The 12,575-nt window shown below is 34.7% G+C and overlaps 2 protein-coding genes across 2 annotated transcripts in view; one reads left to right on the top strand and one right to left on the bottom strand.

The window, feature by feature from the left end:
* LOC136806051 (membrane protein FAM174-like) overlaps positions 1-12,575 on the top strand; it is a 420,508-nt gene that overhangs the window by 364,265 nt on the left and 43,668 nt on the right. The gene's annotated exons all lie outside the window — the stretch shown is intronic.
* Positions 1-12,575, bottom strand: part of LOC136806046 (voltage-dependent calcium channel type A subunit alpha-1-like) — a 29,276-nt gene that overhangs the window by 13,202 nt on the left and 3,499 nt on the right. Inside the window, exons 7-23 of the mRNA XM_067062616.1 lie at positions 12,429-12,538; positions 11,204-11,355; positions 10,545-10,596; positions 8,053-8,225; positions 7,683-7,795; positions 7,114-7,223; positions 6,611-6,742; positions 6,094-6,178; positions 5,240-5,363; positions 4,644-4,788; positions 4,326-4,417; positions 3,206-3,338; positions 2,616-2,745; positions 2,158-2,217; positions 1,404-1,510; positions 872-977; positions 240-347 (exon numbers count right to left, since the gene is read on the bottom strand). Coding sequence (XP_066918717.1) covers positions 240-347; positions 872-977; positions 1,404-1,510; positions 2,158-2,217; positions 2,616-2,745; positions 3,206-3,338; positions 4,326-4,417; positions 4,644-4,788; positions 5,240-5,363; positions 6,094-6,178; positions 6,611-6,742; positions 7,114-7,223; positions 7,683-7,795; positions 8,053-8,225; positions 10,545-10,596; positions 11,204-11,355; positions 12,429-12,538 — 1,932 coding nt within the window. The remainder of the gene's footprint in view (positions 1-239; positions 348-871; positions 978-1,403; positions 1,511-2,157; positions 2,218-2,615; positions 2,746-3,205; positions 3,339-4,325; positions 4,418-4,643; positions 4,789-5,239; positions 5,364-6,093; positions 6,179-6,610; positions 6,743-7,113; positions 7,224-7,682; positions 7,796-8,052; positions 8,226-10,544; positions 10,597-11,203; positions 11,356-12,428; positions 12,539-12,575) is intronic.

Raw genomic sequence — 12,575 nt, 5'->3', positions numbered from 1 at the left:
TCAAGCAATTTTTCAGGTGTTTTCTACAAAGGGGGTCATTCCATATCATATCCATGCAGGGGATGTACGAACCTTTCCAGGGGCTAATCTGAAGAAGAATTTTCAGGGGGTCTAAGGATAGTTTCTTTATTTCTCCAGGGTGTAAAAAATATTCTAAAGTCTCCAGGGGGTAAAAGACTGGTTTCATGAAATGAAAGGAAACATTTGAGAAATTTTTGAATAATTGGTGGATTACTTACATTGAATAATTGAACACCCATCATGGAGAAAATAAGAAGAAACTGGACAGTAATGATTAATACGTTGACAACATTTTGTAATGAGAAAACCATACATTGGAAAACAGCCTGTAATGAAAGAGGGAGACCTAAAATGCATCTCATGGTAAGAGATAACTAAAGGATATGACCTAATAATGGGCTTTTCCAGGAAAAATTTGCACATAACATTTTTTGGAAATTTACCCCCCGGACAACTAACCTTACCCCCGGACAAGCAACAATTGACCCCCGGACATTCAAAATCACCCCTAATCAGAGCAAGTTTGCCCCTAAAACACGGTAAATTTTGCAAATTTTTCACTACCTTCCCCGGAAAAAATATCCAATTATATACTCCACCTCCCATGTACAAATATTTTCTGAAAGAGCCCAATGTAACACCTGCACGGATTGAGAAGGTGGATTACTTAACCATCAAGTGTGTTTTTCAAAACATCAAATATACTTTAAAAATAAAAATTGATTTATTTGAAATTTCTTTCATATTTTGCTCACAAATTTCTTACCCGTTACAACTCAGAGACGATTCTATTTTGTACGAGTGCAGAAAGTTCAGTGTAAAAACTTTCAGAAAATTCAGAAAATTTTACCTTGAGCTCTTGTAGTTTATTAATTGATTTTAAAGGTCTCAACACACGAAGAATACGAAGGATTTTGACAATACTTTTGACCGTTGTCGATGCGTTTTTATCTTGACTGAAAAAATGAAAAAGAAAATCATTATAACCAGATATAGGGGTAGACACCTACTTATTAAAAACAACATGCAGTATAGAATGAAGACACCCAATTATTCTGCCCAAAACCCCATTTGAGAAGAACGTGAAAATCTATTTTTTGATTTTGCAAATGCGTGAATCTGCGATTGTGTGTGAATACGCACATGAATTTTCTCTTTATTCCATCCATTATGTGAAAGTTTCCCGATTATCAAATGTTTCGACGATTTTCCCGAAAATCTTTCCAATTTTTGAAGAATCGAGTTTGCGTTGAACTCGAAAAATATTTGCGTGAACATGTGAATTTCGAAAGAAATTGCGTGAATGTGTGAACTGAGGGTCCACTAAGGGGATGGGGGGGGGGCTCATTAAGACAGAAGTGCATGAAGTAGCAATGAAATACCTTAGAACAAGTGAAGTGATAGCACAAGATACAACAAACATATCAGCGCAATTCCATGTATCACGACAATATGAATTCGGATGCAATGCAAATCCGAAATTAACCACCTAAACAGAGAACAATAACGATTCAATCATACGCAAATCATTTTTACTACGTACCGTAAATGACCATCAAATTGAGAATGTAGAAATATTTTTGAGGTGTATTGAAGAAAACCAAAAAATGAATACAATGTTTATCTTTATCGTTACAGTGTTCTCAATACTGATAATACCTTATTGGACGTACTATGTGATTTTAACGTTTTTCTATGCATACTATCACGAATTAATTACTCGGAATGTTTTTTGCATGAATTGAGCTATGGTTTATTGACACTGGCAACTTTCAATAATTAACCATTCATGTATGCAAAAATCCAGGAACTACATACCAGGAACTACGTTTTTGAATTGCATTGATTATGTGTGGAATTGCAAATGTGAAATTTTTCTTAAACATTATCTTTGGAAATGAAGTGATTTCAGTAGTAATTAATTTTTCCAGGAATGTGTTTAGAATCGATATGAAAGAAGTTAACACACATCCTAGAAAACTTAGAAAACTTTATAATCCTGTTCTATGATTGGTTTATGAACTCAAAAGTCTGAACAATATGTGTTGATGGGCCTCATAAAGGTGAAAAGACGTTTTATATATTTTTCCAAATCTCTGGTAGAAGGGTCATGAAAGTAGAATAAACTTTATTTACCTTTAAAAGAACTTCAAGAGCAAAAACGGTGGTGAAAAAATAATCAGTCAAATTCAAGATCTAAAGAAAAAAATGATTAATTAAACTTTTTTTTGACTTTGTTAGTTGATATTACTGGATGTTGCGTTAGTTTGTCTGTCAAATCTCTCGATATCAACAACTAAATTGCATTGCATAAAAGAAAATGATGAGCCCATTGCCGTTAGGAAATTTTAGTTGGTCAGTAATTTTGTGGGCGTAGCCAGAATAATTTGAGGAGGGGGTCTGGGGGCGCTATAATCCTATAAGCCTACAGCCTTCAAAAGGAAAAAGCAAGCCTAATGACCGGTAGAAACTAAGAAATGATCGGTGATTACCGTTCACCGGCCGTTATTTAAAGCACTATGAGCCGCTTAAAAATGACCCATTTGACAAAAAAATAAAACCTTAAATAATCACTAGCAATATTTTAAACATACTTTATTAATATCAGCGTCAGGGTTGGTAGGATTTTCTAAAGCCAGCAAAGCACTACTGATCAAAATGAGCGCCAAAATGAAATTATCAAAATGCGGTGAAGTGACGATAGGGTGAATTATCCTGCGTACACTAAAGACAAAAAAAATGGTTAAGAAAATCACATTAGAATCGTTGAAAATAAACCTTGAAAATAACTTTTCAAACTTAAAAATGAGATTTTGAAAATAGTGAAATAGTGAAAGCAATAAAAATATCAGGTTATTCATACGATACAGTATGTAGAATGTCCGAAACTTGAACACTCAGGAAGCGTTCATGAAATCATTCAATTGAATAAGTCATTCGAGTTTAAAGAGCCATTTATCTATCGACAATTCCCGATGGATAATTGTTATCGGGTGCAGTGTAACCTTTTTTTTAGACCAGTTCAGTAAACACATCTAAATAATAACAGTTCCAATAGCTCTAGCCTTGGTGTAGAAAACACTAGTAACATCATAGACATTGGGGTCCCATAAGAATTAAAGGCATGGAAAACACACTGTCACCAAACAGACATTCATTCATTCATTCATTCATTCAAACTTACATGCCATCGGGAGGGAAGATAAAAAGTGTGTTGACAGTTTGTTCTTCAGCGTTAACGAATGTTGGAATGTTTCCGGTCATTCGAGATGGATCTTTCAGATTCTCTAAGAAATTATCACCAGGTGCATGATGACCTGCAAAACGAACGAATCAAAACTTATTGAAAAAAAACTTTATTATACATTATTTTATACCTCCAGCGAGAATAATCAAATGGATGGGAGTTCAAGCTTTTTCAAACCCTTAGGACCGGTGACATCTTTTATGCGACGCAACCAAACGAAGAAGAAGCGTATTATGTATGCGTATGATTAATTGGATCGGAAAGAGACTAAACCTGCTCAAAAGAGAAGGATCACAGCGCATAATCAATTGGATGGGGCCCTTGGATGGCATTTCAAGTTTTTTCGTTTACAATCATGGACAAAAGGTTTGTAGACTTCTGCAATATTTGCAAAATACTTCATTATCGATCAAAAACAAGTTCCCAAGAGGTTCTGGGTGCTTTCCTTCAAAAGCAATTCAAAAGCAATGCAACGACTTCGAAAGTGTTTTTTTTAACCTCCCTCCTTTTTCAGACGCATTGAAGAGTCATTTTGCTCTATTTCTCACCATTTTTCACTGAAATTTCATTTGTCTACAACCTTTTGTCCATGATTGTAATACACTCTTTTTATAATAACCCAATAAGATTTGCTAACATTCAGCTGTTTTTATTTTAGCCTCAATTTATTCTATTCAGTTCTTTTTTATAGGGCAAAAAGAATTATCTATTCTAAGGCTTTATACCCGACTGTTACTACTACTTCTTAAATTAAAGCTTGAGATTCCTCGGCATTGTTCTTAATTTTTGACGTTTTCGAGCCTCGATATTCTAAAATTGTTATCATATAGAAAAAAAAGGTGTAATTATGAATTTTTTCAAACGATCATCACAATACATCCAATGCAGAATATTCAAACTTTCTCTTCGAATATTTGAAAACCTTCTGGGATAAATAAATTCACGAGAAAATGCGAAAATGAAAAAAAAAATTGCAAGAAGTACCGAAGAAAGAAAAAATGAACAAAATTCTTTTGATATTTACCTTTCCCGTGATGTTAAATAATTAAACAAGTACCTGGAGGGGCAGTTGAGCCGTATTCACCAATGACCTGACGGTCTGCTTCAGCAAAACGGTCTTGCGATGCTGTTTCGATCTCACCGTTCGATCTGTTAGCGAAAGTAAAGAAAGGGAACTATAGTATTACTTTATAGCAACAATTCCACTAAATTGTAACATGTCATCAAACTTTCTACATACCACGTATGACCATAACCTTTTCAATGTCCTATCAATTTTGATCACAATTCCTGAACAAACATGCAAATATTTTGAGCACTTCAAACTGTCCTCTCTGCAATTGCTATGAAAAAGGGAGCTAGATCATTATTTTACCTAGCAGAGGGTGGAGCATATTTATCTTTGACAGCTTGTTGGGCGTCCGCCCTTTCTTCTTCCGCTTCTTCTTCAGCCTTTTCTTCATCATCATCAAGTGAAATGTTGTCCACAGCAATAGCCAAAAACACATTCAACAAGACATCTAAAAAATGGATTTATAACGAGAATATAAAGTTTTGTCTTTCGGTTTTTTACAATTGCAAAATTTGGAAAGACTTCTTACTGAAATTTGGGACTCACATTGAGAGATTTTTCCCAAAAAATTATAGTCCAAATTTCTTTCCTTAAAGAGAGAAAAATTTGGATTTTCAATTTTATGGATTACAAGATACCCTACCAGGCACTCTACCGTTCACAAATGTCTGAAACATCCCTAATTTACCAAGTGCAGCCTACGGACAAGAAAAGAATTAACACAGGAAACACCGAGTAAAGTCAGATTGGTGTGAAGAGTACATTTTACACTTTTGAGCGTGAATGATTTTCCCGTCCGGATGGATTTCTTGCACGTTCAAAAATGCTAAATGCGCTTTTCACACCCGGATGATCTGCTCATATCCCTATGAAAAGAATGTTTAAAATAGACGCCTTACAATTGCCCAACACAGTGACACCGACAAAATACAAGGATACAGCCAAACCAACTGGCGAACGTGGGCCACCATAAGCGACTATTCCTTCATACATAACAAAATTCCAATCTTCACCAGTTATGATCTAAAAAAGCAGCATACTTTCGATTGCAAAATAACTTCTATCAAAATCTGAGGAATTTGAAGACAAACTTTAACATGAAAGAAAAACTCCAATAATCCCTGCAGAATTCCAAGGGTTATAGGTGGATGAAATTTAGATGAAGACGTTTTATAATAACATCGGAAAGTAAATTTAACATAGATTGACCTTATTTCTTGGCCGTTTTTTAAAATTATTTTCACTTTTTCAGGTTGAACGACTAACTAAAGTTAACTTGAGAAATCGGCAATCTTCTTATTGATTTACGAGGGTGTTTTCTAGTGGAATGTTGAATTTTGGCCCTTAGGTTTCCGCGTGTCCGTATAAATTTAGACCCCGTCGATTCCCTTGATCTACATTGAACTTGCTTTCCGATGATATATAATTCATCTTTATCCAAATGTTCTGCTTTTTTATAAATTTTTCCAAAGGATATTAGATCTCGTTAATACTGCCTTAATCTTTGTACTAAGAATCCCCGCTAATCAAATTAGAACATTCGAATCATGATTATGATAATGTAAGCCCATTGCACCTGTTAAAAGACAATAGCCAAATTTTGTTAATCCATGCTTATTCGGATTATGAACTTGGGAGACAAGAGTATAACTAAATTCGCGATACTTCGAACAGCTATTGTTGACAGCCTTACAAATTATGTTATTCTCACTCAGTAACAAAGAGTAATAAATAACTGAGAGCGCAAAATTACCTGAAAGACAGCTAACATTGCATTGAAAAAGTCGTCGAAATTCGTCCTTGAAAATGGTTTTCCAATGTGTTCTCGAGCATAAAATCTGCGATTAAATAGTTAGATACTTTATATAGACTTTTCGAGTAAATTATATGAGGGAATTCAAAAAAAGAAAATATCTGAAATTGACCTCCATCCTAAAAAACCACCAGAAAGGTCAAAATTTTCCCTTTAATTTAGAATTAAGGATCAGCGACATGAATTTTTCTGCAATTTTGCAAAACCTTTTTCTTGTAAGCTTAGGCCTTTTAAAGTTTAAGCTATAGTAGCAATACTATAGGGCAGAGGATTTTCCTAAATTTCCTTAAAAGTAGCCAGAGCATTTCGAAGCTCGCCACCTAACCGCCACAGACTGTGTAGAAAAACACAGCTGGTACAGAACGTTGTTTAAACGTTCATCTAATTCTATATGGACGTTATGAACGTTAGCTAAGCAATGCAACAACGTTGTGTGTCAGCTAGTAAAAACACTTACTGGCCACCAAAGATGTTCATTCCAAGTAGAGCGAAAATCATGAGAAACAAAAACAACAAGACAAGCAAGGAAACAATGGCTGCCATACTGTTGATGATGGATTGGACCAAATTCTTCATCTTCTTGTAATATCTAAAAAAATTAACATGTTTTTTTTAAAACTAGTCGCAACATACAGTCCACTCTTGCTAATTCGAAATCAAAAGGGGAATCTTATTTGTTCGAATAACGGAGAGATTCGGATTATAGAAAGTATATTTATCTCCTTGACGGGGACTGACAATAACTTTGAATTACAGAAAAATTCGATTAACAGAAATTGGAATAACCGAGAGTTCACTTCTATTCAGTTTCGAGATTCGAGATTATCCGTTCAATTTCAAATTAGCGAGCAACAACTATAGTAATGAAAGGAACAAGCGATTATTGATTGTCCTTTGCTCGATTCGATTGTAGCTGAGCTTTCAAAATATAATGTACAGAGTATATACATATGAATTTACTTGGTGAACTTAAAGAGCCGCATCAACCGAAGCTGTCGAAGAACTGGAATACCAAGATTGATGTTGAACATTTTGGAAAGAAACAAATTGATCAAACCCATCACAACAACCTATTGTAAAGAAATAAATGTGCTACAAAAACGAAATAATTCTAACATGGCAATAACGTCTCGCTTCCATAAAATTCATTTTGTAAGGAGATTAAAATTCTTAGAAAATGGGGAAACTCTGCCTTAAATTTTAACCTAACACTTGCGGAATTATAGTCATCAATACCATAACTTCGTGTAATGCCGACATACCATGTCTAATTCCGTCATAGCAACTATCTGGACTTTTTATAAAAAAACCCTTCTAAATAAGCTGTTTAAAAAGATCACTCTAATTACTCGTAACTACTTTGAGGACCAGATAGTTGCTATGGCGGAACTATACAAGGTATGTCGACATTAGACGAAATAACGGTAGTTGAGTAGAAAAAGTGGTGGTTTGCAATAATAAAAATAAAACCAAAGTGTTACTAAACTTATATAAATCTCATATTTCGAAATGGAAATAGTACGACTTACCGAGAAATCAAACTTGTTGAATTTAGATTGAAAATATGCGTTGGGACCAACAGCGTATAGTTTCAAGCACATTTCGGATACAAAAATTCCAAGAAACAGATTGTCGGTAATTGCTGAAAGGAAATGAGGAAAATTTCAAAAATTGAACTAATTTTTACAAAACATAAGATTCATGCAACGTGAGACTAAAAGAAGTACAGAATATTAAAAAAAATTCACTTAGACTTAATTAATTTATGGAGAATAGCAGCAATCTGTTCAAAACGTTTAATTTTCACCATGACAAATTGCAGCTTTCCAGACAGTGTACTCAACCCTATTGTGACAGAGAATTTCCTTGGTATTTGATTCGAATCATCAAAGTACTAACAAGTAACATCAGTGATCCATTGCGGCTGGCGGTAATGTTGGATGGCACCAAACAGTGAGTTTAGAAAGACAGCACTGACGATAAACCAAAACATGAATTTTGACAGCATGAAAGATTTCAGTTTCACTCGAAATGCGTTATTCTTGACCACAAATGCTTGAAATGCACTCAATCTAAACACAAGAAAAAATAACTGTATAATCTATGGGCTTATTTGGATCTTCGCATGAAGTCTAGTTGGACAATAACAGAAATTGGGTTAACCAGACTATTATAAGGGTGAAGTCCAGGGTCAAATTCGATCCCGAACATCATCGACATTCTTATTTGTAGAAGCCTTAGCCCCGGGTCCAATTAAAGCTTTTTTTAAAGACCGGATGACGCGATTAAGTGGCCCAGTTAGTACAGTATATGGCCCCCAAAACGGAGACGGCCCCCAAAACGTAGATCGTCGTTAAAAAGGGGATTCTGACCTGTAGATTTATCAGAATTAGACGACTTTTGTTGATTTTGAAAGAATGATGGTGTCACACTTAAAAATAAGCATGTTTTTTATGGTTTGAGACAGCTTCAAAATAACATATTTGCGTCTGAAGGAAGTATTTCAACACCAAAATTAGATCAAAATTGTATACAACTCACGCTAGCTCCTTGGATAGTGAAAAAAAGTTATGAAAATGGGGTATAGGAAACTTTCTACACTTAACGCCTTTCAGAAAATGCAGATACAGCTGTGACTTTAGAGGATGGGTAAAAGATATAGCATCTTAAAAGTCAACCAGTATTTTGGGGTCCTAGAACCAGCATTGATAAAACCGAAAATTCTAAACATGAGAAACGGCAAAAAATCTTGGAATTCCATTTTTATCAGCTTGAAATAATAGTTTATAACAAAAAATTAATATTACATAAAATTTTTTTCGCAAATTCTGCCATTTTTTTGCAAAATGTAGGAGAAAAATACCTTTAATATTTTCAGTTTCAGTTAAGCTGTTTTTCTAAAATCTTCATAGCATATTCCATACATGAATGGAACTATTTTCAAAAGAGATTGGTTTTCAGAAACTTGATTAAAACGTTGTTAAATCAAAATTGTCATTTTGAAAATTTCTAAAATTTCAGTTTGTACTTTGCATCATCGAAAATCTTGAAATATTTTATAAAAATCATAAATTTTACATCCATCGAGTCGTAAATTTAATGGAAAACACAAATATGTTCATAGTTTCTCCACCTAATACCACTGGGCTTAATAATTTGATTTTAACTACACCTACGTTTTAGGGGCCCCAAACCTGCGTTTTGACAACCAGGGGTATACTGTAAAAAATTTATCAAACAAATTTATGCCCAAAACCCTCTAAATCACATTTCAAAAAACTATCGTCAAAATTTTGCATTCATATCTTAAAGATATCTCGAGAAGCCGCTAAAATTGCAAACCTCCGTTTTGGGGGCCATTAGAAAAGAGCTACCTATCTTTAAGCGATCGAAGAATATTGTTGAAATAGAAAATTTTGAAAAAGAACTTCTGGGAAATAAAGTAGAGTTGTTAAAGTTTTTCATGCAGCAAAAATTTTTGTAAAACGTCTTTTCCTATAGATTTGAGAGAAATTTAAAATTTGATCGTCGTTTTGGGGGCCAAATACTGCCATTTCCGCCAAATTTCAGTTGTTTGAAGGTGAAAATACGGGTACAAATTTTCGCGGCAACTAAATTTCGCGAGACAGCTTCCCTCGCGAAATAATTTAATTTTCGCGGGACTTATTTTCGCGACTTACTTCGACTGTAAACTTTCGCGAGGATTTAATTTTGCGAATTGGCGAATTTTTTCAAAATTTCACATTTTTCGTTAGTTTGATTACGAGATTTTGTGTGTACAGTAGAGTCTCCATAACTCGAACGGCTACGAGGAATGAAAATTTATTCGAATTTATAGACATTCGAGTAATGGAGACTCATTCAAGAGAGTTTCTCAGCTGAAAGAATTTTAGCGTAAAAAATTTAATTTTCGCGAGGATTAAATTTCGCAAATTTAGCGTGAGATAAGATTTTGTAAATTTTCGCGAGGGATTATATTTCGCGAGTGAGGTGAAATTCGCGAAAATTCGCGAAATACAATCCCCGCGAAAATTTGTACCCTTAAGGGTAGGATGTAGCAAGGTTTTTATTTGAAAATAAGGGATTACAAATCTGTTTTATTGATGTTTGTTTCTCATTCTCATTTTAATTTTCAACTCCAAGTAGCTTTTATTAACATTACTTTACTTGTTATTTTAATTTTCAACATTTTCTTTCAAAATTACGACTTTGTCAAATAAATGCTCCTAGTCTAAATTCACTGGACACAGCGTCATAAAAATCATTAAAAAGCAAAGTTCAGTCAGAAGTAGACTCTAGTCTATAGAAACCTCTAAAATTCCAAGGGGGTAAAGTTTTCGACTTCTGAGATAGACTAGGCAGTGAACGCGTTAAGAAATTAAAGAGCTTACTGAGGCGGTGGGTCGACTCCTTCTATGGGTTCTTCTTTTTGAGATTCTGCCACTATGAAATGCAAGATAGTAAATTATCGGGGTATTATAGATACAGATACAGAGCAAGGTAGGTAAAATTTCATCAATGGCAACCAACTGTTCCTTATTGGCAGTTGCAGATATTTATAGAGAGGGATGTTAAAACTCGCTCTGAATTGAAATTTTTGTCGCGAGGTTCCAGAGGAGAATGAAAAACTACCACACATCTATTTGATGCCTTATTTACACAAAGATCCAATAAAGTTTAGGTTCATTCAAGATGCCTCTTGTTGTTCCATCAAATCGCTTTCAAAGCGTTTAACTCCTTGGTGGTGTAAATAAATGCTAGGTGAGGATTGGCACAACACAAAAAAAGTCTTAAATCTCCACGTTCAATTTTAACTTAACCCCTTGGTGGTGTAATTGTTGCTAGGTGTTGAAAAAAGCTAATTCATGATGCACCATTGCAATGTCTTCCAGGAACCCAACAGCTGATTGGTTGAAAGTCATGCATTGACTGATTTTACGTCAATTACAACCAATCAGCTATTTGGACCGTGATGTAATGTCAGAAGACATTGCAATTGTGCATACAATCATGACTACAAAGACGGGGATTGACACACAAAAAAACTCACATTTTCTGGCTTCTTCCTCCAGTCTGAGTCTCTCCCCTTCATCGATCCATTCTTCACCGTTCGCTATGGCCCTCTCACGTGCTTCATCTTCACGGCGTTGTCGCAAAAATTCGTTACGACTTTCAACACGTTCTTTTTCTTTACTAAACTCACTGGAGAAAAAAACGAAATAAAAGTCATATCACACTTCCCTCAAGGAGGTTAAAGTGACACTTAAAACAGTGTCTCCATATCTTTCCCATGCCACGATAGGTGAACCAAAATAGGCAATATCTTTTATAAAAGTTCACTAAATTGTAATTTGTTTACTTAAGATATCGTATAATTCTGCTTTAGTAAGGGCCGAAGAAGCTCCTTCTAGTGTTTTGTATATGATGTCGGTGGGTACGACATAAAACTGTATACAACTTTGAATGAATTTTAGGGTTTATCTTTCATTTTGTTTGGAGGAAGAGCTCATAATGAACGTTTCGTGAAGGGCTTTACTGAGTAATGAAACATGAAGCAAATAGCAATCTTAGTCATTAAAGTTATAATCAAATTCTTGACTACCTGATTACACGAATATTACTAGTCATTTTATTAACACGAATTGATTAATTAAATCAATCAAAAACCCTTAATTAAAACCAGCCGTGGTGTCCTTGAAAAATAAAATAAAATTCGTGTTAATTTTTTGTGTGTTAATTTCAGGGCCGTTGAACACTTGCCTAGTAATATTCGTGTATCCATGATATGCACTATAACATTAAGCTTCTAACATTACATAACGAAGCCATCAGCTGATTGGTTGTAAGTGACGTATTGACTGATTTTACGCCATTTACAACCAATCAGCTGTTGGGTCTATGGTGTGATGTAGAAGATACTGCAGTGATGCATATCACGAACAGACGAATCTTAGAGAGACACTATGTTTAGACGTTACGGTTTCGTATCGCTCCAGTGTGGTATTTGTTACGGATAAGAAGTGTTCATACTCATTTTCGGAAGTTTTGGAGCAAGAAAACGGAACATTTCCGTTCTTATTAAAATAGTGCAAGCGAGACCGTTTCAATCTGTTTTGCTTTGTACACGTCTTCTTTTTGACGTTTCCAATTTTGACGTTCAGACAGTGTTTTGGAGCGAAACAGAACGTAGTGTGTGAACGTGGTCTTAAGCTGAAATAAACCAAAAGCATTGCGTCCAGTTGGAAATGACCGTATTAAAAAATCAACAAACTTACCCGCTGAGGACACCACAGACTAAATTCAACATGAATTGAGCACCAATGACATTCAAAAGCCAATAAATCGAAAACATATAATATCCATCATAATCCATAACATCCATCGTCTGCGAAGAAAAAGAATACACCTATTAACTAACCCCC

The sequence above is a fragment of the Clytia hemisphaerica genome, unplaced genomic scaffold (genome assembly GCF_902728285.1).
Source record: "Clytia hemisphaerica strain Z4C2 unplaced genomic scaffold, Clytia hemisphaerica genome assembly, whole genome shotgun sequence".
Classification (NCBI taxonomy): Eukaryota; Metazoa; Cnidaria; class Hydrozoa; order Leptothecata; family Clytiidae; genus Clytia; species Clytia hemisphaerica.
The sequence above is the reverse complement of the archived record's forward strand: the minus strand, read 5'-3'. Positions and strand labels throughout refer to the sequence as shown.